Source organism: Dromiciops gliroides, chromosome 1 (assembly GCF_019393635.1).
Source record: "Dromiciops gliroides isolate mDroGli1 chromosome 1, mDroGli1.pri, whole genome shotgun sequence".
In the NCBI taxonomy this organism is placed as follows: domain Eukaryota; kingdom Metazoa; phylum Chordata; class Mammalia; order Microbiotheria; family Microbiotheriidae; genus Dromiciops; species Dromiciops gliroides.
The window spans coordinates 214868234-214893502 of NC_057861.1; the positions used below are offsets into that span (position 1 = coordinate 214868234).

At 36.5% G+C, this 25269-nt stretch overlaps 1 protein-coding gene across 6 annotated transcripts in view; it reads right to left on the reverse strand.

Annotated features, from left to right (window-relative positions):
* CDH7 (cadherin 7) overlaps positions 1–25269 on the reverse strand; it is a 201921-nt gene that overhangs the window by 52562 nt on the left and 124090 nt on the right. For 5 of the 6 annotated variants that reach the window (XM_043963768.1, XM_043963787.1, XM_043963758.1 and 2 more), the window contains one exon: positions 2549–2802. In XM_043963768.1, coding sequence (XP_043819703.1) covers positions 2549–2802 — 254 coding nt within the window. Of the gene's footprint in view, positions 1–2548; positions 2803–6366; positions 6393–25269 lie in introns of those variants that run through there. The other variant, XM_043963804.1, reaches the window with a different exon arrangement.

Below are 25269 nucleotides of genomic sequence, written 5' to 3' on the forward strand. Positions count from 1 at the left end.
GCCACTTGTTATAGATAGTATAACTGATCAAGTATGAGTTGGACTAGTTAACCTATAAATTATCTTCCATTTCCTAAATTCAAATGTTTTATAAATATAGAACCTGCCAATGTGAATCTATTTTGGGAGCAGGGGGAAACGGGATTTCATATTCTTTTTTAGGTTCATGATTAAAAAGAGAGAACAATTATTTCTCCCCTCACTCCATTTTCTGTATCTTCTAAATGCCTATTCTAAATAATTATAATTTTCTATAATTAGTACAATAACAGTTTTCTATAATTAGTATAATGATGATGATGATAGCTAATCAATATTGTAAAATGAAAAACTACAAATGACAGCTATTCTAGCCCATACAATGATCCAAGACAATCCCAAAGGATTCAAGATGAAAAATTCTATTTAGCTCCCAAGAAAGCACTGATGGAATCTGAATACAGACCAATGCATATTTTTTCTTCCTTCCTTCCTTCCTTCCTTTGTTTTTTCCCCCACAAAATGACTAATATGGAAATATGTTTTACATAATTGTACATGTGTAACCTATATTAAATTGATTACTTCCTCAGGGAGGGGAGAGAGAGAGAAAAACTTAAAAAAGGATGAATGTTAATTACTTTTACATGTAATTGGGGGGAAATAAAATATTTAAAAATTAATAGCTAATATGTGTGCTGGATACCATGCTAAGAGCTTTACAATTACATTACACCTAAACAGCAAAACATGGAGGGAACTCTCAGTCTGAGTGATTGCATTTTTTTTTTTTGGCAGGGCTATGGGGGTTAATTTAAGTGACTTGCCCAGGGTCACACAGCTAAGTGTCAAGTGTCTGAGGCCAGATGCTTTATCCACTGTGCCATCTAGCTGCCCCCCTGAGTGACTGCATTTTGCATTGACTGATTATGTTCTCCAGTTATGTGAGAGTCCTGAGTTTCTGGCTCCTCTATTCAGAGACATTTCCCTTCTGGAGAGCTTTATTGTTAGTGTTGTAGAGGAATGGGAACATCCCTAGGAGACGGAAGAAACTGTGTAACCTATCTTCAATAAATGACACCCGAATTCCCTAACCAACCAAATAAACAAACGAACAAACAAAAAGCCTAGACCTGTTACTGTTGTAGTGGTAGTGGTGCAATCAGATGATGTTGGCAAAGTGTATTTCACTATGGTAGAGAATAGAAATGCTAAGGAAAAATCATTATATACTACAAACTAGGTTGATATGCATAAGATATGGAATACAACTGAGTGCATTTTGCACAAACCACTTGGCCTGTAAAAGTGAGGCTACCAAATTGTAATCTTTGTATCCTCCCTTTATATGCTGTGAGTCACATAGCTAGCTTGATATTCAAAAACAAAGAAAAAATATATATATATAATTCCTTTCAAAATTACTTGAAAAGCTCATGTAGAACAAACAAGCTTTTTCTCTTGGAAGTACAATTCTGCCTGTAGCAGTATAATTTAGCTGACATGGACTAACTTATTGATTTGTTCACATATATTTATTGAATACCAACTATATGTTGGGCACTCTAATGTGAAAAGGTGAAAAAAAAGATCATTATCTAGTTAATTCATGAAAAAAGTGGACAACTTTGCTTTAATTATGTATTTCAAGAAGGAAAAAGAATGGCGTCAATTCTCCATCTCTCTTGCAAGTGTAGGGACATATGAGAAAGGACATTCCCCTCCTAATTTATATTTGGGATTGTTTCGAAACTTACAGTTTGATAGAGTTTTCTGGCCTAGAGCACCAAAAGGTTGTTTGGGTGACTGGCCAGACCATAGGTGAGACTTGATCTCAGGCCTTCCTGACTAAAGCTAGCCTTATATAGTGTATGATAGACTACCTCTCCAAAGGAACATACTGTATTTAAATACGAAAGAACAAAGGTGCTTGTAGGCAAGAGTTGCTCATTTTTGTCTTTGTACCCCCAGTGTCTAACACAATTGAATCAGGGGATCCTTAAAATATAGGTCATGTGCATATTTCATTATCTTCAATAACAAAGCTGACATAATAAACTAAACCAACATGTACTTTCTAACTAAACAACAATAAAAATGTAATTTGTCTGAAAAAGTAATCCCTAATTTAAATTGTTTATGAATATCTTTTTCTAACACTCACATTTATTCTGCCACTAGGATATGAATCACTTCGCTTCTGAACAGTTTGTCCTGAAACAGGTTCAGCATAATTGATTTAATAGGAACATAAGCTATGGTTTGTGGATAATCATAGATTTCTCCCAAACTGCTACAAAATAAATGACCTTGGATAATAAGGTAACATTATTATTATTGTTATTGTTATTGTCATTATTTTACAACATGAAACTATTGTGTTTCATTGATATTGCTTCGCTTGCCCTGGTTTAAGTCAGTAGACTGAAAATTGAAAAATCTGACAATGTTTATAACAGTTGGTTTGTATGTGCAGTACTTTGATAGCATACTAAGCTGGTGAAAACACATAACCTGGCAAAACTCATGAAACCAAAAAGAAACAGGAACAAATGAGCCTGAAAATTACCTAACGGGACTGTTTGAAGAATCTGGGTCGTGTGCTGTTACGGTTCCAATGATATTTCCAACTTGGGTGGCTTCAGACACCTCCATGGGATATAAACGGGAGCTAAACACAGGGGGCTCATCCACGTCTTCCACAATTATCTTCACTGTTGTCATATCACTGAAGGGTCCCAGGCTCAGGAAGCGAGGATCAACGTGCTTATTGGCGGCTTCTATGCGCAGTGTATAGCTAGTCTTGGCTTCAAAATCCAGCTCCTGTAGAGAAAGTTATTTGGAAAATTTAATTACCAATTAAATAGATGGCAAAGAAAGGCTCTTTCATTTATGAATGTCAATGAGGATATAAAGAACTTTGCCATCAAAGTACACTGTCAGCATTCAACAATAATAAATAATAATGACAATCAGCAGCCATGCAGCTTTCGTGCCTACCAGATAATGGTAAATGTTTTTCTAGTTAACTCAATCTGCTTGACTGCTGTACATTGCTTAGGCTAATCCAGGTCTTTTGAATATTATTTGAAAGGCCACTGATAAGATGTAGAAATCTTTTCCCACAGGGATATCAATGTAATATTCGCCTGCTATATAATTTAACTGCACTACCCAGAGGTGCACATTAAAAATGAGAGGAAAATATGACTATCCTCTAAATTCTAATTTGAAAAGCCTGTTCCATTGATTCTGGAGACTGCATTAGGAAACTGACCACTGGGGTGCTCAGAAAGCTGCAGCAACAGGGGACAGTGGCCAGCAGCTGCAAATGAACACTACATTATGTGGTCTGGAAACAGCCTATTATACCTGAATAAAGTACCCAAGTTTTTGAAGCCTAGTTATTTCCCAGGCAACAGATGCAAGCACTAGCTACATTCCTTAATTAGAAAATCTTAGAGATTCTCTTTGGAAATTTAGGAATTAAGTGACTCAAGTTGATGACTGCTCAAAGCCACATCCATACCTGCCATTAGTTTATTGAATTTTAGGTTTGAGACAGTCACAGTATCTATGTTTTTGGTAGTTCTTATTGTTACCAACAAATATTTGTAAAGTACTTATTATGTGTCAGGCTCTACATTAAGCACTAGAGATACAAGAAAGGCAAAAATCTAGTTTCTCCGCTTAAGATGCTCACATTCTAATGGGGGAAAGAAGAGATAAAACAACTATCCACTTCTGAGACACTTCACACACACACACACACACACACACACACACACACACACACAAATGCACTTTAGGGGATATGGACTGTTAAAGGTGGCATTTGAGCTGAGTCTTGTAGGAAGCCAAGAAAGCCTGGAGGAGATGGATGGATGAAGAAGATTCTAGTGATGACAGAAAACCAGTGGGAAATGAAATGCTGTTTGCGAAATATTCATCCCTACCAAAAGAATACAGTAGATTAAAGAGGTTTTAAGAGAATTATAAGCATGTTGTCACTGAAATCTCACTGTATGATCACAGATCTTACTTCAGGAATCAAGGAATTATACTTAATTATGCTATTAATGGTGACAACAATTCTTTACTTTCTAATGTATGTAGAACAAATAGTGATGACAGCTTTTGTTACTCTCAGTTTGCAGGTTGCTCCCTAATAAATACTCTAATATCATCATTTATCTCCAGTGATACCAAAGAACTAAGACTAGCAATGAATACTCTAAAACTTTGGTGAATAAGGTCCTTTTTTCTTAATTTTCCATAAAGATGGAAAATCTGTTAAATTGATAATGACTTAAATTATAACACTGAGAACTGTAAAATGATTTTTTTTCTTTTTAAATTCAATCCCATAGGACTGAGCAGTCTCTATCAAGTACCTATCATGTGTAAAGCAATATGCTGGCTTAGTAGGGATATAGCCAAAAATGAAACCGTCAAGCAACCTACATTCTACAAGGAAAACTGGGGAGGGGTATTAAATTTTGCTGATGTCTTTTGTTTATATCCTGCAGTTATTTTCTTGTATTAATCTCCTTGCTTCCCCCATCCCCCTGCTAATTGAGCCTTCCAGTGTAACAAAGAAAAAGCATTTAGACAAAAACAAATAATAGCAAGATTTTATCAGACACTGTAGATTCCTACTTCTCTATGGAGAGGAGGCAGAGAGGTTTCACTAGGTATTCATTGGGACCATGAGTGGCCATAATAAGTAAAGAGACATCACCTGCCTTCTAGTGTTGTTTTCATTTACATTATTGTGGTTATTGTGTACATTGTTCTAGTTCTGCTTATTTCAGTATCTATCAGTTCATGCAAATGTTCCCATGTTTCTCCAATTTCCTTACATTTCTTACATAATAATACAAACTAGTATTTATATAGAGCTTTAAGGTTTATAAAACATTTTACTAATAGTATTTCATGTTATCCTTTCAACCATCCTGGGAGGCTGGTACTAGTTTTCTCATCATTTAGTAGCTAAGGAAACTGAGGTAGACAAAGGGCAAATGCCCTTTGTATCTGATAATAAGTGTCTGATATTTGATTTGAACTCAGGTTTTTCCTCACTCTAGGTACAATCCTCAATGCCTGTGTTACCTCACTTACTCATGTTGCACTTATAATCCATTACATTCACAAAACAAAATTTACTCAGCTATTACCCAATTAATGGGCATCCATTTTTTAATACCACAAAAATCATGGCTATGAGTTTTTATCATGTATTGGACCTTTCTGTCTGTGACCTCTTTGGGATAGATGTCAGGTAGTAGCTTCACTTAAATCTTTCTTAGGTCTGAACCAATTTACTATTTGAATTTGTCAGTGGCTAAGACATGCATAAAAAGCCCCACCCACTCAAATGCTTTCATGGTGCCCCCAAGTATCTTTATGGACATTATGAGTATGTAATCTGTTCTGTGTGCTCTGACATTTCATATTAAACTGGTCACTCATGAAAGCAAAATTACTTTTCTGACCTCCAGACTGGCTTTATAAAGAACTAACTTCAAAGAATGTCATTTAAACTTGTGCTTTCAAATTAATAGAAAACAATAACAACACTCTTTTAGACATCCATTAAGATTTTAAAAATTATCAACAGAGGCATCAGACCCTCTTTTATAACTTAAATTATGATGTACGAGAGGCCATTTAAAATTTTTATTGCAAGAACGAGCGCAGTTATTTTGTATCAACATACTTAAAAAAATACCTGAAAGGCAATGGCATGAGGCATATGCATCTGGATGCCATTAAGTAATGAAGAAATACAATAGCATATAAGGTGATGGGATGCCTAAAAGCTACTATGGAATCAGCAATAAAGGAATTTATATATTATATTATATGTCAAGATTTTAGAAAGAATGAGATTGCTACAGCTACATATCCCGGACCTTTTTTATTATCTTAGGAATATGTACCCCCCAAAAAGTGCTTGGGATATGGAAAGGCAGAAACAATTTATAATTTTTTAAAAGGTGATTTATAATAAAAAACAAAACAAAAATATGTATTAAATTATGCATGCATTTCCCTATCATTTTAGGTTGTGTCTGTTAAGTATTTTTCAGTTAACAATTCATCTTGCAGACTGATACATTAAAAAAGGTAATTTTGAGGAAAGAGATCATAGAGTTGGGTGTGGCATTAGAAGTCAACTACTTTGATACCCTCATTTTTTAGATAGGGAAACTGAAGCCCAGAACGATTAAATAACTTGAAACCACTGTCATACAAGTAAGAAAGTAACAGAACCAAAATTTGAACCCAGGTTCTCCTATTTCAAATTGAATGGTTTTTTCCCTATATTTCCATGGTATAACCCCAAATTCCTTTATTCTATTCAGCTTTTTCATTCCTTACCTCCAAAGCACTCATCAGTGCTACAAAATGTTTCTTCCATTATACTATTCTTCCTCCCAGATCAACCTAATAATTAAGAAAATGAAACTAATGAGGTGTGGGGAGGAAGAGAAACCAAGAAAAGAGATGAAATGGATTTTGTTCTTTGTAATATTAATTTAGTTTGACACTAGCAAGTGGCCAATTTCAAATTCAGAGCATTCTTCATGAAGGGGGAAAATAGGGAAGAAGATGACTGTGGAGTGGAGTGGTTAAAACTGGCATCAAAGTGACTAGTTTTAAATCCTGACTCATTACCTTTGTGACCTTGAGCAAGTAATTTAATGCCTCCCTACCTTAGTTTCATCCTCTTTAGGGAATTGGACTTAGATCAGACATGTCAAACATGCAGGCTGCACTGCCCAGTGTACCCTGAACCAGATTAAGATGTAATTGGGAAATATTTAACAAAATAAATAAAAGTACAATAAAACATTTTCTAAGTCAATAATGCAGTTCAGGGGCAGCTAGGTAGCACAGTGGATAAAGCACCGGCCCTGGATTCAGGAGTACCTGAGTTCAAATCCAGCCTCAGACCCTTGACACTTACTAGCTGTGTGACCCTGCGCAAGTCACTTAACCCCCATTGCCCCGCAAAAACCCCCCAAAAAACCAAACAAATGAACAAAATAATGCAGTCCACAGGTATCCTTATATATTGGTTTAGTGGTTCAGTTTCTTTTTGAGTTTAACACCCTTTGGATACATGACCTTTAAGGTGCCTTCTAGTGTCTAATCTATAATTCTATGATATTACCTCCTAAATCTATGATCTTCTGTGGGAAGGGATATGCTAATCATTTAAAAAAGAAGGGAGGTGTAAAATCCTATTGAGCAAGACTGAGAAGAAGCCCAATCACCCCCTGGGTCATGCTGTAGCACAAACAGTGTGTCCGGGAAGCAGCGCTACACTTTTAGGAGTAAAAAGCCAAGAAACAGTAAGCCAGCATGAGTAGGCAGAGAAAGCAGAAGACCATCGAAAACTTCTTTGGGGGAAAGGTAGACCACAATACATCCTCAGAAGAAGAAGATAATAATAGGGTCAAAGCTCCAACATCCAAAGCTTCCAAGAAAAATATGAACTGGTCTCAGGCCATGGAAGCTCTCAAAAGGGACTTTGAAGAGAAAGTAGGAGAGATAGAAGGAAGATGTAGAGAAAGAGAGGAAGGAATGGAAAGAGAAATGAGAGCGATGCAGGAGAGTCATGAGAAAAAAGTCAACAGTTTGAAAAGCCAAATGGAAAAGGAGATTAAAAAACTGTCTGCTGAAAATAATTGCCTAAGAATTAGGATTGAACAAATGGAAGCTAGTGATCTTATGAGAAACCAAGACACAGTAAAGCAAATCCAATTGAATGAAAAAATAGAGGGCAATGTGAAATATCTCCTTGGAAAAACAGCTGACCTAGAAAATAAATCTAGGAGAGATAATTTGAAAATCATTGGACTACCTGAAAACCATGACCAAAACAAGAGTTTAGACACCATCCTCCAAGAGATTGTGAGGGAAAATTGCCCTGATATTCTAGAAGCAGAAGCTAAAATAGAAATTGAAAGAATCCACCGATCACCTCCTGAAAGAGATCCCAAAAGGAAAACCTCCAGGAATATTATAGCCAAATTCCCGAACTCCCAGGTCAAGGAGAAAATATTGCAAGCAGCTAGAAAAAAGGAATTTAAATACTGTGGAGCTCCAATAAGGATAAAGCAAGATCTAGCAGCTTCTACATTAAAGGACCGGAGGGCATGGAATATGATATTCCAGAGGGCAAAGGAACTGGGACTACAGCCAAAAATCATGTACCCAGCAAAACTAAGCATCATCTTTCAGAGGCAAACATGGAACTTCAAGGAGAAAGAAGACTTTCAGGCATTTGTTATGAAAAGACCTGAACTGAATAGAAAATTTGACTTTCAAATACAAGACCCTGGAGAGGCATAAAAAGATAAACAGGAAAAAGACTTCATGAGGGATATTAAAAGATCAAACTGTTAACATTCCTATATGGGAAGATAATACAGAGGTCACAGGTCTGAACTGAATACGAAGGGATGTGATGTTTTGTTCTTTGTGGGGTGTCTTATGTATGGGGCCAGATTTGGGCTTGGGGCCTCCTGGGTCCAGGGCTGGTGCATTGTCCACTGTGCCACCTAACTAACCCATAATGACATCCTTAAAATAGGGTTGAGGTGTAGGAGAAATAGACTGGGGGAGGGGGAAGGGGAGAGACGGTCTGGGGAGAGGTTGTTCACATGAAGGAAACAAGAAAAAAGCTTATGGAGGGTAAGGGAAGAGGGGGAAGGAATTGGAGAGTGATTGAACCTTAATATCATCAGAATTGACTCAAAGAAGGACTAACATACATACTCAAGTGGGTATAGTAATATATTTTGCCCTGAGGGAGGGGACGGAGATAAGGGGGTGGGGGAAGAGGGGAAGGAGGGAAGGGCAGATTCTGGGAGAGAGTAGTAAAAAGCAAAATACTTTCAAGGAAGGTGAAGATGTTCTGCATAATGGCACAAGTATGAAATATTGAATTGCTTGATTTCATAGGGAGGGTTGAGGAGAGAGGGAGGAAGAAAATTTGGAACATAGAATTAGCTCAAAGACCTTAAACTCATCAGAGTTGGCTCATGGAGGGAATAACATTCACACCCAGTTGGGAGGAGTAATCTATTTAACCTTATAGGAAAGTATGAGGGGAAGAGGATAAGGAAGGAAGGGTGAAAAAAAAGGGAGTGCAGAGTAGGGGAGGGGACAGTCAGAAGTAAAATACTTTTGAGGAGGAATAGTTTAAAAGAAGATAGAAAATAGAGTAAATATCATGGGAAGGGAATAGGATGGATGGAAATAGTTATGATGACTTTGCTGGGCTAATACGAAGAAAATTCTTTGTCAAGTTTAAGGTACATTATTTAGGTTATGATGAACAGGATACTATTAGAAAAACCTGGAAAGACCTACATGAACTGAAGCAGAGTGAAATGCACTGTATACAAAATAACAGCAATAGTGTAAAATGATCTGCTGGGAAGCATGTGGTTATTTTCAGCAAGGCAGTGGTCCAATATAACCCTGAAGGACTTATGAAAATGGCAACCCATCTACAGAGAAAGAAGTGATAGTATCTGAAAATAGATGGAAACACATTTTTTTTCTTTTCTTTTTTTCTTCTTTTTTGGTGAGGCAATTGGGGTTGGGTGGCTTGCCCGGGGTCATGCGGCGGGTGGGTGTTAGGTGTCTGGGGCCGGATTTGGGCTCGGGTGCTCCTGGTTCCAGGGCCAGTGCTCTGTCCGCTGCGCCACCTAGCTGCCCCTGGAAACACATTTTTTAAAAAAATGTTTTTTCTCTTTGACAATTCCTCAGTCTGAAGTTTTGGGAGTTTTTGACTGTTTTTTTCTCACAACCTAGCTAATGTGGGAATGTTTTCCATGACTACTCATGTATAATTTATTTTGAAATGCTTGAGTTCTAGTGGGTGGGGGGTGGGAATAGAGGAGGAAGAGAAATTGGAACAATTTTTTTTTTAATTGATGTTAAAATTTGTTTTTACATAGATTTTGGAAAATAAAATTCTATTTAAAAAAAAAATCCTATTGAGCCAGATTATAAACAGTGCTAAAGGAATCACTTCCATTTACTTGGATCAAGTGTTTTTCTAGTCATACTGTATCAAGTTTTGCCCCCAAAGTCTTTGATACCATTGTGCTTGTGGTAGGGCAGCAATTTCTCCATGCAGTTTCCTTTACTCTGAACCAGGTCCCTCCCCACACACTACTGCCACAGAACTTATTTCCACCTCAGCTGCCAGCCTGGGGGCTTCCCTAGTGAAGCTTCTTCCTCCATAAAACCTGACTGGCCCCAGTTTCACTGACACAGCTTCCTGGTCTAGGGCCAATAAAACACCTAAGCCATGAGGGCTCTGGGCTTCTCAGATTTGGTACCTGCCCAAGACTTGAAAGAGTCATTATACCATGAAGACTGATGGATGACCAGATGTGTTTCCAGATGGGAGACGAGGGTATGCAGCTAAGTGCCAAGGTATCCTTTTTGCATATCCTTGCTGGCTTAGGACAAAGTAAATTTCCTCCTTTGGTAAATGTTCTGTGACTCACTGGTGCCTCATTTTGTCCCAACATTAAACCTGAACTAAGAGGGTGCAGGCTTTAGCCTCACACCTACAACAGTGATTATATAGCGAGCAGCAGCTTAGAAGAGGGAAACATAGTAACAAAGGCCTCTTCCTCAAATGACATTGTCTTGCCCATGTAAGCACCTCAGGTCTCCAGGCTGAGATATACAACCATTCCCATGCTGTGAATCTCAGCAGCAGCTTTTACAAAATGTGAGTCACAGATATTTCCAGAGGCTTCAGAACAGGCAAGAGATTTGGGAGTGACTTGAATGTAGGGTAAAATAAATACCTGTCAACTTCCATCTGAAGAAGGAGTGGGAACCCAATATAACTTTATCTAGGAAAAGCAGATGTTAGCAAAAACATAAACCAAAATTCAAGAAAAATCTCTATACCAAATAGGCAGACTCAATATCTGCGTGCTCTCTCCCCTCTCCCCTCCCCTTCCCCCTCCCCCTCTCTCCCTCTCCTTCTCCCTCTCCCTCTCTCTCTCTCTCCACACACACACACACACACACACACACACACACACTCCTCTCTCTTCTGTGTCTCTATCTCTCTTCTTTGTCACTCTCCCTCCTATATTTTGTTATGGGAGGGGGGTGGGCGTTCCAACATAGGAACCTAAACTAATAACACTTAGGGAATGAATGATTTAATAAAATCCCTGCATTGTTCTTTTTTCTTTTTTTTTTAATGTATGTTTAGTTTCTGGTTGATGGCCAAATGAGCTCTTATTATGTTTAATGACCCTCTTTTAGATTTAGACCCCTTTTACTGATTCATCATTTGATATTTTAGGATAGGGGCCAACTTAAATCCTTTTGGACAGCCTCCAGATTTTTTCCTTTCTTTCCAATAACGTTTCTACTACTGTCCCTACTCTATTCAACAAAGATTCACCTGAATTTCCCTGTGTTTTGTCATTTATCAACTTCAATAATGATTAAACTCCTAAAGGCTGCAGAGTACTACGCTGTCATGCACTAAGGAGATACAAAGATTAAATGATGTGTTCCCTACCTTGGTGATGCTCAAAATTTAGTAAAGGAATATATCATCAACACCAATAACTAACATCTATGTAGTATTTTAATATTTGCAAGCACTCTACAAATTGCCTTTTATTCTCAAAATTAGCCTATAATGTAGGTACCATTAACCTCATTTTATAGATGAGGAAACTGATGTTGATTTAGGTTGTGACGTGCTCAGGGTCACACAGCTAGTAGTCTCAAGCAGTATTCAAATTCAACTATTATAGACCCTAAGTCCAGAACTCTGTATACCTTACCACATAGAAAAACATACACAAATATGAATACTATAAGATTACAGAGGATATGTGTGCAAAACAGCCTGTGTGTGTGTGTGTGTGTGTGTGTGTGTATATATATATATATATAGTGTCTACTATGTGTGTTTCAAATGTTATTTGATATCTAATGTGAAAAGAATCATTACTAACTGATTGTTCATGGAAGGGATCATGGATGAAGTGGCATTTCAGCTTAGTGTCAAAGACAGTATTGAAATTCTATAGATAGAAAGTGAAGCTTGAATTATTTAAGATGTAGGGAGCAGCATGAGCAAAAGAACAGAGGAATGACATGGGATTATTAAAAAGTAATTAATTTAGCAGAAGTAAAACATAAAAATAATGGGTAGTGCCAGATTTGGAGAGGAGAGTCAGTCATTAGCTAGTCACTAAACACCTCTATACTGGTAATTAAAATATTACAATTTGAGATGTAAAGTGAATCATTTCATGACGAACGAATATCTAAAATATGCACATATTTGTCAACATATAAATATTTCTCTCAATTCCCCTTTTCATTCTTCTCCACTGTATTCAGGATTTCTTCTCCCAAGTGCCAGCTTTTTCTCTTAAGATTTCACTTCAGGGGCAGCTAGGTGACACAGTGGATAGAGCACTGTCCCTGGATTCAGGACTACCTGAGTTCAAATCCGGCCTCAGACACTTAACACTTACTAGCTGTGTGACCCTGGGCAAGTCACTTAACCCCAATTGCCTTACTAAAAAAAAAAAAAAAAAAAGATTTCATTTCAGCCCTGGAATTCACACACAGAAAGTCTCATCTACTCCTAGAATTTCCATTCAAGGACTTTTTCTACCATTCTCCTCCCTCTAGCTTCATTTTATCTTTCCTCATTACATTGTGAAGGTGTTTCCATTTATTTGTATTTGTATTCCTAGATGGCAGTGCTTAGTACATAGTAAGCACTCAATAAATTCTCATTTAGAAACTAATACAAATGTATCTCAATGTTTTTCTCCTTATATCATAGGTATGCCGATATATATATTTAGATAATAAGAGATGATAAATGCAAACATTTGTGGTGTAAATACAAATAATTATTTGTTTTACATTGGTTGAATGAAAAATGATAAAAAATAACAAGTATACAATTTTATATTGTCTTTCACAACTATTAAATTAAATCCTGGACCTAGACTTGTGGAAGAAAGAATGGGTAAGGTCTTTTCCAAAGTTTCTTGTGAGAGACACAGGAGGGGAAAAAGAACAAGAAGGATAACAAGGAAATATATTGGAATTATAGAGAATAAATGTTAAATAGTGCTTTCTGGCCCCCTTCCCCCTTCAAGTATAATCAATATATGTGATGTTCAGTAACTATTATCTGATCATGACAGACACTAAATATCATTTTCTTCCAATTTCTATTATAAGGCACTATGATATTCCCACCACTATAATAGTAATCTCATGTGCATCAACTCATTTCAACTATTTCTTCATTGTTCTATCACGTACTCACCTTGAAACAGTGAAAAAAATGAGGTTACATCATGCATACAGAGATCTCAACTCTCTTCATTTTGACCCATTTATAACCATCATGATTGTCATAATCATTGCTCATATTCAGGTGTCAAGTTAAGGCTTGAAATATTATTTCCTCACAACAACTTTTACAAAGTAAATAGTATTCTTCCCAAGACTCAGTTCACAATGACTAAACACAAATTCTCCATTATCCTCATCAATAATTCCCTTCTAACTTAGGTTATTCTTCATATGAAAAATGTTTATTTTCATCAGAAAGACTTTCTTCCTAGAATCTCTGAACTTCGATTCACCATTTTCAAATTCTGTGTGTAGATTTTCTTTTTCTTCCACTATTTTTATTTTAGTTTTGCTTTGCCATAAAAACATTTACCAATGTAATTCATATAAAATTCATTCAAAAGGCAGATGTGTCACATTGCATTACCATTCCCTTGTTGTATTAGATATCTTGGCATAAGCCAGACTTAGTACCTGTTTTATTTATTTTAAATGTTTTATATGTTTTAATCAGTCAAGATCTGTCCTCTCACTAACCTCCCTTAAGAATCCCCCAACCCCAATCCAACTGAGAACACAAGAGAAACAGAACATGGATAATCAAAAAAAAGAAAAATCCCACATTGGCTATGTAAAAAAATAATTTAAGAAAATGTTGCATTCTGAATCTTTCCACTCTGTTAGAAGGGTAGCACATTTCATCATTAGTTCTCCAGATTCTTGGTTCATCATTACACTGATATGAGTTGAGCACAAAATTATTTCATCACATTTATGTACCATAATTTGTTCAGCCATTCCCCAATTTATGTGTTCTCCCTCAGATTGCCATCCTTTCCAACCTCAAAAAGGGCTATAAATAATTTTTATATATCCCTAGAGTTTGTTTTGCTTAGGCCTCATCCATTCCATGAAATTTACACTTTTTCAAATTCCTCCTCCCTACTTCTCCCCTTTCCCTCCTATTTTCTAAGTAAAATGGTTTTTTGTACCCAATTGTGTCTGTGTGTATTTTTCTTCATTTTGATTAGTTCAGATGAGAGTGAGGTTCAAAAGCCTGCCTCTTTCCCATCCCCCTCTTTTCTTTGTTTGTATACATTTCTACTTATATGCCCTGTTTATGTGAGATAATCTTCCTTAACCTTCCTTTCCCCTTCCCTCTAGTATATTTTTCTTTCCATTCTTTTGTTAAGATCATCAAGACATAGCCAATTCACTCAGGCCTTGTCTGAGTTTCCCACTATATCTCCTGATAATGATAAAGTTCAGAGAAGATACCTTTATCATCTCCGCAGATCTGAATGTAATCAGTTTATCCCCTTTAAACTTTAATCACTGTTCATTCATGTTTATCTTTTTTTATACTTCACTTCTGTGTTTGAGCTTCAAAATTTATCTTCACTCTTGTCTTTTCATTAGAAATGAATGGAAGATTTCTATTTCATTAAATCCCCATTTTCCCCTTCTAGGATTATACTCAGTTTTGCTGGGTAAATTATTCTTGGTTACTGTATTCCAAGTTCTCTGCTGCTTTATAGTGATAGCTCTAAATCTAACTCTGGATTTCAGGTACTTGAATTATTATTTTTTTCCTTATGGGTGTGTGCATTATTTTATCTTTGATCTGAAAGCTTTGGATTTTGGCTATGATGTTTCTGGGAGTTTTAATTCTGGAGATTCTTTCAGGAAGTGACTGGTGAATTCTTTTTATTTCTACATTACCTGGTTGTTCTAAGATATTGGCGGAAGTTTTCTTTTAAGATTTTTTGAAACAAAATATCTAGGCTCTTTTTTTTTTTTTGGATCATCTTGTTCAGATAGTGTAGTGACTTTTAAATGTTTTCTCATTTGTGTTTTTTCCAAGTCATTTGTTTTTACTATGAGATATTTCACATTTTCTTTCATGTTTTCAGTCTTTTGACTATTTTAATGTTTTGTATTGCCTCATAAACTCATTGATTTCTAATTTTTCCAACTGAAATTTTTTGGGAGTGTTGCTTGCACAAAGTTTTGTACCTCTTGTAACAAGTCATTAATTTCCTTTCCAATTCCTTTTTCCATAAATCTGATTTCTTTTCAAATTTCTTCAAGCATTCCTCAGGCATTTGTAAGAATTGTGGACTAGAGTTCAGCTGCATTGCTTCCTTCAGCTCCTCTATCTTCAATCAATCAATAAATGAATATTTATTTAGCACCTACTATTTGTCAGGCACTATGCTTCAAGGAACTTACAATCTAATGGAGTGGATGGCATGCAAATATATACAAAGCAAGCTAAAGGTAGGATAAACAGGAAATAATTTTAAAAAGGAGAAGCACTAAAATTAAGAGATATTAGGGAAGATTTCCTGAATAAGGTAAGATTTTAGTTAGGACTTAATGGAAGCCAGGGAGATCAGTAGTTGGAGTGGAGTAGGAAGAGTGTTCCAGGCATGGGGACAGCCATAAAAAATGCACAGAGCTTAGAGATGGAATGTCTTGTTAATGTAACATCCAGAAGGCCAGTGTCACTGGATAGAAGATGTGTTCAAATGGACTATTTGTATCTGACCTGTGTTAGAGATTCCCAAACTCAACTGGACTGATCGGCCACAGTTGAACACACTGTACCTTCAACTCAACATTATATTATTGGTCCTCTTCAAGTATGAAGGACAAACAACAACAGCAGCAACAACAACAATATTGTATTGGAGAGTAAAATGTAAAAAGACTGGAATGATAGGAAGGGGTTGGATTATGTAGGGCTTTCAATGTCAAATAGCACTCTGTATTTGCTCCTGGCAACCACAGGAAGCAATTGGAGTTTCGTGGTTCTGGGTTGGGGTGTGGGGGTGGAGTATTTTGGAAAATCACTTAAGTTGATGAATAAAAAATAGATTGGAGTGAGGAGAGACTTGAAGCAGGCAGACACACCAGAGATTATTGCAATAATCCAGTAATGAAGTGATGATAGTCAGCACCAGAGTGGTAGCAGTGTCAGAGAAGGGGGCACATTTGAGAAATGTCAGATGAAATCAACAGGCCTTGGCAACAGCTAAGACATGGAAGGTATGAGATAGTGAATAATCCAGGATGACTCCTAGATTGCAAGCCTGAGGGACTGGGACAATGATCTTGCCCTCTACACTAATAGAAAAGATAGGGGGGAGAGGAAGAGTTTAGGGGGAAGATAATGATTTCTATTTTGGCCATAATGACTTTCAGATGTATACTGGATAAGCAGTTCAAGATGTCTGAAAGGCAGTTGAAGATGACAGATTGAAGATCAGCAAAGAGACTGGGGCAGGAAATGGAGATCTGAGAATCATCAGCATACATATAGTAATTCAATCCATGGGAGCTGAAGAGATCACCAAGAGAAGTAGTATAGAAAAGGAAGAGAAGAGGGTTAAGGACAGCACCTTGAGATATACTCACAGTTAGGGGTTATGATCTGGAGGATGATCGAGAAAAGGAGACAGGAATGGCCAGATAGGTAGGAGGAAAACAAGGAGAAAATGGTGTCCTGAAAACCTAGAGAGAAGAGAGTATCTAGGAGAGAATTATTAACAGTGTCAAAGGCTGCAGAGAGGTGAAGAATGAGGATTGAGGACAGGTCACTGGATTTGGCAACTAAGAAATCATTAGTAACTTTGGAGAGAACAGTTTTGGTAGAATGATAAAATTGGAAGCTGAATTTTAAAGGGTTAAGAAGAGACAGAAAAAAGTGGAGATATCAACTAGATAGCTTATCAACAAGTTTAGCTACAATTGCAGAAGAAGTATAGGACAATAGTTAGCAAGAATGAAAATAACAAGTGATGATTTTTTTTTCAGGACACGGATGTGTTAGTAGGCAGCAGGATAAGAGTAGAGAGGAAAAGATTGAAAATAAATGAAAAAGTGAGGATGACAGAAGGGGCAATCTATTGGGAAGATGGGATGGAATGAGATCACTTGAATAAGTAGAGGGGTTAGCCTTGGTAAGGAGTGGGGTCACTTGATCATGTGAAACAGAAAAAAAACAGCAGAAGGCATTTGCATAATAGGAGATGGAGAAGCAAGGACAAGAGGGAGCTCATAGCAAATGATTTCTTCTTTTCTGTAAAATATAAGGAAAGGTTTTCAGCTGAGAGAGTGGAGGGAGGGGAAACCAGGGGAGGCTTGAGGAGCAATGAAAACTTTTGAAAGAGCTACTATGGAGAATAGGATAGTGAGCTGATAAGAAAGGTATAGTAGGACTGCCTAGTAGCAATAAAGGCCCAGTTGAGATTATATAACATAACTTTGTAGCAGACCCAGTCAAAATGGTTATGTGATTTTTCTCCACCTTTCTTCAACCGCATGTGTGTAGGTGAGAAGGCAATGTATGTGAGGAACAATCTAAAGCTGAGGTCTGGCTAAGAGTAACTGAAAATATAAGGAGGCTAAGGATTCAAGAGAGATAATGTAGGGTTGAATTGGTTCACCAAGGAGTCAACATGGGGAGAAAGGAAAGAATGGCTAGTGTGAGGGAAATGGACTGGGAGAGATTTGAGGTGTCACAGGACTGGAGGTCATGATGCAGATGAAGAATACGGTAAGGTAATAGAAGACAGAAGGAGAGATGAGAAGCCAAAAGGTGATGGTTAGCTAAAGGGATTTCAGAATTCTTGACTATGAAGGTAGTGCATTTGTGGGTGATGGCAAGATCAACGGTATGCCTATCTTTGTCTATGGCTGATGTGGGGTAGAGGAATAACTCATGAAAGGTTAGTAGCTTAAGAAACTTAGTGGTTAGGACATTTGAGGGAGAATCAATCCATATATGCCTATGTTTGTATGTATATATGTATATATCTGTGGTAGTCCCCTAGTTGAGTGCAGGAATTAAGGAGAAAAAATTGTAAGCCAGGTAGTGAACTCACTGAGGAAGGGAAGTGACCTATGGCTGTGCAGACAATAGCTACAGAGAATTTGATTGAGCAGTAGATATGAATAGCATGAACCTTAAAAGAAGAGATGTGACTACAATCTTACAATAAACACACCTAAAACAGAAAAAAAACCACCGAGAATAAGGGGCTAAAGCAGAATCTATTATGTTTCAGCTGAGTTATAAAAATGGGGGTAGCAATCATAATCTCAGACAAAGCAAAATCAAAAATAGACCTAATTAAAAGAGATAAGCTGGGAAACTTCATTTTGCTAATTATTTTTTCTACAATTAACTATTTAATTTGAACAAACATTTATTGAGTGCCACATATTTTGAAGTTTGTGGTATGCTAGGCAGTGGGATTATAAAATAGAGTTCAGAAGCTCAGTTGTTAACACCATGTAATCTAAATGGATGATTTTGATTACATCAAAATTTTTTAAAATGTACAAAACCAATGCAGCCAATATTAAAATGTAAGCAGTTAAGTGGGAAAAGCATATTTTTACAAGTTTCTCTGATAAAGGCCTCATTTCTCAAATACATAGGTAACTGAGGCACATTAATAAGAATACAAATTATTCTCCAGTTGACAAATGGTCAAAGGACATGAATAAGCAATTTTCAGAAGAAAAAATCAAAGCTGTTTATAGTCATATTTTTAAAAATGCTCTAAGTCACTATTAATTAAAGAAACGCAAATTTTAAAATCACTGAAGTGCCACCTCACATCTCTCAGATTGGCTAATATTACAAAAGGAAAATGAAAAATGTTGGTAGGGATGTAGGAAATTGGGACAATAATGCACTGTCAGTGGAGTTGTTAACTGATTCAACCATTTTGGACAGTAATTTGGAACTATGCATAAAGGGATATAAAACTGTGCATACCCCTCTTGACCTGGCAATACCACTACTAAGTCTGGACCGAAAGAGCTCAAAGAAAAAATAAAAAGACCTATATATACAGAAATATTTATAGCAGCTGTATTTGTGGTAGTTAAGAATAGGAAAGTGAAGGGATGCCCATCAATTGAGGAATGGCTAAACAGTTTGTGGAAAATGTGATGACTAATAAACTATAAGAAAGGAAAAGCAGTGTACTTTCAGAAAAACCTGGAAATATTTACATTAACAAATGCAAAGTGAAATGAGCAGACACAGGAAAACACTGTACCTAGTAACAAAAGTATTGTATGATAATCAACTATGAATGATTTAGCCATTCTAAGCAATACAATGACCCAAAACAATCCTGGAGGACTTATGATGAAAATGCTATCCATATTCAGAGAAAGAATTGAAAGAATCTAAAAGAATCTAAATACAGATTGAAGCATACTTTTTAAAATGTTTAAATTTTTTTTCTTTTTGTTCTGTATTTCTTTGCAACATGAGTAATATGCAAATATTTTGTATCACTGCACATGTATAATATCTATCAAATTGCTTGCCTTCCAATAGCGGGGACAAGGAAGCAAGAATCTGGAAATCAAAAAACTTTTTAAAGAAATGTTACATTTAAACATTTAAAGAAATGTTTCATTTACATATTATTAAGGAATAAAATAAAAAGTAAATTTTTAAAAAGGAAGATATATTACTGTGTGGCGGATGAAAGGGCAGAACCTGGACGTATCTATGGAGAGCAAAAGAATATTCCAACTCCCCTACCTCAATAAGTGAGCCAAGGAGAATAAGTAAAGGTGAAGCCAGTACTGGTAAGAGTAGCCAGGAAGGCTGTGTCAACAGCAGAAAGCCAGGTTTCAATAAGAGCTAACATATGGAAGGAGTGGGAGAAGAAAAGATTGAAAATGAAGAAGTTTGTTGCCTATGGAACATATATTCCAGAGCGCATAGTGGATGCACTAGGTGGAATTAGGATGAAACTTTGGCTTATAAGGGTTGAAAGGAAAAGAAACAAGGAATTGGGTAGTAGAGGGTAGGGACTGGAGTTTGAATGATCATCTATACTTGTAAATAAAATGACCAGGTGTGAGACTTTTCATAACCCATGGTCCGAAGCCATCATCACCTCATGGCAGTAGCCCGCTGGTAGGTCTGCCTGCCTCAACTTTCTCCCTATTCCAATCCATTCTCCACTCAGCCACCAAAGTGATCTTCCAAAAGCATTAGGTACATGTCTTCTTCTTATTCAGTAAAATCCTATGGCTCCCCATCTCCTCCAGAATCAAATATAAAATTCTTTATTTGGTGTTTAAAGTCTTTCGTAACCTAGAATACCTGTTCCACCAACCCCCAACACATCACCCTCTCAGTTTTCTTATATGTTACTCCCTGCTAGGTATTGAATTCTCCTAGAGAAGGTGCGTGTATATTTATGTGTAAATACAACATGGATACAAAGTAAATTTGGAGAGGGAATGTAATGGGTGAATGGGTAACTGGGAAAGTCTTTTAGAAATTGACAATTAAGATGAATCTTAAAGGAAGCTAGGAATTCTAAAATGAAGAGGTGAGGAAATAGTTCATTTCATGTACTGAGCAGGGCAGTGACATGATTAGAATTTTGTTTTGGAAAAACTGTTTTGAAGGGTTTGTAGTAGAATGATTGCAATGAGATAAAACTTGATGCAGAGAGACTGATTAGGAGGCTTCTGCAATATTCCAACTAAGAGATGATATGGTTTTGAAGAGTGGCAACTATGGGAATAAAAGGAGAAAATATATTCAAGAATAATTATTGGCAGAGAAATGAAAATACTTGGAAAATGACTGGATATGTTGACAAGTGACAATAAAGAATACAGGATTACACCAAGGTTGTGAAGCTGAACACTGGAAAGATCATGATACCCTTGCTAAAAATACAAGAAGTTCAGAAGATAGATGGGTTTAGGTGAAAAGGTAATGAGTTATTTTCTTATAAATTATGGGTTTGAGATACTAAGAAAAATCTAGCTCACACTATACACTAGCAGTTGGTGAAGCAGGCTTGAAGCTCAATAGATACAGTAGAGCTAGATCTATGGATATAGGAGTCAGAAGTAATTTACTAAGAGATAATACATAAACCCATGAAAGTTGATATCATTTGAAAGGGTTTGAGAGAGGAGTAAAAAGGGTACAGAAAGAACTTTGATGAATACTTACAGTTAACAATATGATATCGATGATGATTCAACAAGGTCAAGAAGTGAAAAAGAAGTAGGAATACCAAGACAATTTTGTGTTGTGAAAACTGAGAGAGGAGAGAATAACCATAAGGAAAGGGTACTGAATGATCAGTATCAAATGCTGCAGAGGGGTTAAAAGAAAACATGAAGATTAAGAAAAAAGGACAGTAGCTTTGGCATTTAAAAGACTTAGTAAATATGAAGAGAACAGCTTAAGTTGACTGATGATGTCAAGAGCCAGACTACAAAATGGTTAAGGAGTGAGAGAGAAGAAAGTAGGTTATTATCATCATTTTACTAGTAAGAAAACAGAACCAGAGAGGTGAGATGACTTGCCTATGGATGACACAATTATTAGCCATCAGAGATAAGATTTACATCTTATTGATTCATCAGTCCAAATATAGCTATCTTTCTATAATATACTGCCTCTAATCATTCTGGCCTGAGCAGAAGGTTTGGGAAAGTGAAGAGTTTGAGGAGAAAAAAAAATAGAAAAAAAAGAAAAACTGAAATGAAAAGCTGGAGTAAAACAAGGGAGAACCAAGAGTTTCAAGCTAGGGAGTTTGAGCTCTGTTTAAGGCCCCTTTTTCGGAGAAGAATGGCATGTGGTGGCAATGTGCAGGAAGAACATAAGGAGATATGATACGTAGACTATTTAGGAGACGGCCTGTGAAAGTCTACATATAAAATTACAAACTAGTATGGTAACAGTGAAAATTGGCCAGGGAGGGCAGAGTAAGAGTATATGCAAAATTATGAAAAAGTAGCCAGGACTTGAGTGACAGAATTGTGAAAAGCAAGCGGGCTTCAGCTTACATGCAAGATCAAAGATACATATATAAATTTACAGATTGTCCGGTGGGAGGAGACATTGAAGTTATAATAGAAGATACAATATCCAAGAGATGCAGTTGAGGAAGAGAAGAGCAAAGACTGAACTTTACAGAATCATCATCCTTACTGACAGTGAGAATAAGAGAGAGGGTTAAGAGGAGGAAAAGGAACAGCAAAGGAGACAAAAAAGTAATTAAAGAATTAGGAGAATAAAGAATCTATAGCCTTAGTTAAAGTAGTAGAGTGTCTCAAGAAAAAGACAATGTATATTCAATTTTGTAGAATGCTACAGAGAGGTCGAAGAGAACTAGAACTTAGAAAGGGCAATTAGGTCTGGCAATTAGGAGGTCTCTGATGACCTCCACAAATACTTTAAATAAAGTAAAAGTTATAGAATTAAGAATTCAGGGGATTAAGAAAATTGGGCAATGAGGTAATGGTTGTAGACCATTCTTGTTAGATATATTTGTTTTTATTTGTCCATCTCATCAGAGACAGGATGAGATTCAGTTAAAGCATCCTTTTACAATAATAGATTATCTTTGGGACTGAAATTCAAACATCCAGATAAAATCCCATGTGAGATTTTAAATAAATGAGGATACATGTTGGTAGATACAGACAAATATTGAGTTGTGAATCCTTTTCAAACTTCTCAGCCGCAAGGTATCAAGATCATTTTGTGGTAAAAAAAAAAGGAGGTTTTAGCTGAATCATTTAAGAGTTGAAAGCATGCTACTGAAGCAGCTTTTGAAGGACCGCCCCTTTTGGGGAGGAGACTGTGACCAATGGCAGTGCGCCTGCTGCTGCCTGGAGAGCATGGTCAAGCACGCCATACTTCCGGGAAGCCAACTTAAAACTGAGAGTAGGAACAGAAGTTCGCTCTCTGCCTCGAACACTCTGGCTTCTCAGTTTAGCAGTGATGGCACACTGTGGTGATCAGCTCTGGTTCTCGGCCTGGCAGGCAGTTTTGGGATTCGGTGAGTTTTATAAAAGAATATAGACTAAGCTTAGATCTAAGATTATTCATTTGTATTTCTACTTTCCTATTTCCCTAATCAGTATCACCTGTTTGTTGTCTAATTAATTTCCAAAGAATAAAAGCTAATCCCTCACTGATTAAAGCTCGGAGGCTTCTTTTTCTTACTGGTCTGGGAGATATATAAGGAAAAAATTCAAAGGGGAGTTTAATGCTCGTATGTCCAATTTTAAATCTCACAATTTTAGAAGCCACATGCAACTATAGTGCTTACATTCAGAGTAGATCTTCAGATGGGTAGTAGTGGTACAACTAAAAAGTTCAGATTCTTAATGACATAAATGCACAATTCTGGACATATAGACATTTCTTTCAACTTTTGAGAGAAAGGAAAATATCAAGTGATAACATTTACATACTAAAACTGTGCCAGAATTGAGAAAAATGAAAATATCTTAATAGTAAAGTCTTTAAAATATAATAATACCTAAAACCAAAAGAAAATGATACTGTTTATGGAAAACTTATACCTAGTTAGTTACCGCCCCCCAAAAAAAGATATAGAAAACAGCAATACCTAGAAACTGAGATCCACTCTTCCATCTATACCAAAATTTTTATGTAGAATCATTTATAGATGAATCAGAGGTGTTCTAAAAGAGGGAAGCAGAAGTGAACAGGTAGATATCTTCAAGTAAAATCAAGAGTAGAAACTCTCACATTTTAGAATTTACTGAAAGATAGGGATACTGTAAGATTACATTGTGCCTATTTTGTTGTTGTGGTTTATGAAAAGCATCTGATTTGGTAGAGCAATGACTCTTTTCCGACAATATATTTCCCATCCATAGATCAAAATCATTCATGATTCTTTGAATGACACAAAAGAAATAGCCTTGTTCAATCACCTTCTGATAATAAACATAAAGTAAGGCATAAAAGAAAGAGATATATACTTAATAAAGGGGTTGGCCATTCCAATGGAAGCCAGTGGAATACTGTTTTAGTTGAAAAAAAACAATTATTTATGGATAGCATGGTCTTTCAGCACCTGTTAGGGAGTGATATTTTGCTAAATGCATCAAGCTCTAGAACACTGCAGCAGCTCTTAGAAGATATCTGTAACCATTACTATGAGTTTGGCTTGATCATCTTTGCTGGTGAGCAGGAAAAGACTACCTACTGCCCATATTATGATATGCATTTGAATGGTAAACCTATATGGCTTTTCCAACTCTAATATCACATAATATCTGGGACAAACAGTACTGATAGATAATGAGTTGGGCCAAGAATTGAATAGAAGGTGGAAAACGAGCTGAATTTCCTTCAGGAAACTGCAAATCTCTTTTAATAACCCCAAGCTTCCCATGAAAGCAAAGTCCTATCCTTCCAATGCCAACATTCTACCACTCATGCTTTACAGAAGCATTGAATGTAACACAATGTGTCCAAAGAACTAACAATGAATATCACATAGAGTGTAACAGAGAAGGTCCTTTTAGGTGTGAGCAGAGTGCACATATAACAAATATGAAATTTCAAATAAGAACAGGAAGAAAAGTTGTCATGACAGGAAGAAAAGATAGACTGGCCATCTTGTAAAGAGGTAAGAGATAATACGTGGACAGTCAAGATACTCTACCAGTATCTTAATATTAGGACAAAGTGAAAAAGATCTTTAGTACATTGGGTGGATCACTTACTAATAAGAGGATCTGGACACGAATTGCACAGGATATATAGATATGAATAGGTTGTGGCTTCCATAGTCAGAGGGAACTTACACATGAGATCAGAGATCCATTTTACTGTTGAGTATTTATGAATATTCAGGGAGATAGGTAATTGATTCTTTGACATTCTTCACATTCTAAAACATATGATTGTCTTAGGCTATTGTATCTCATAAGATATCTGAAGCCTGCTCAGCCTTCATGGTAATACACAAACATATCCAACCCTTCCAGTCAGTTTCAATATGGCAATTTGTATATATTTTAAGTATGAACAAAGATATTGCTCTCCATATTTAAGTA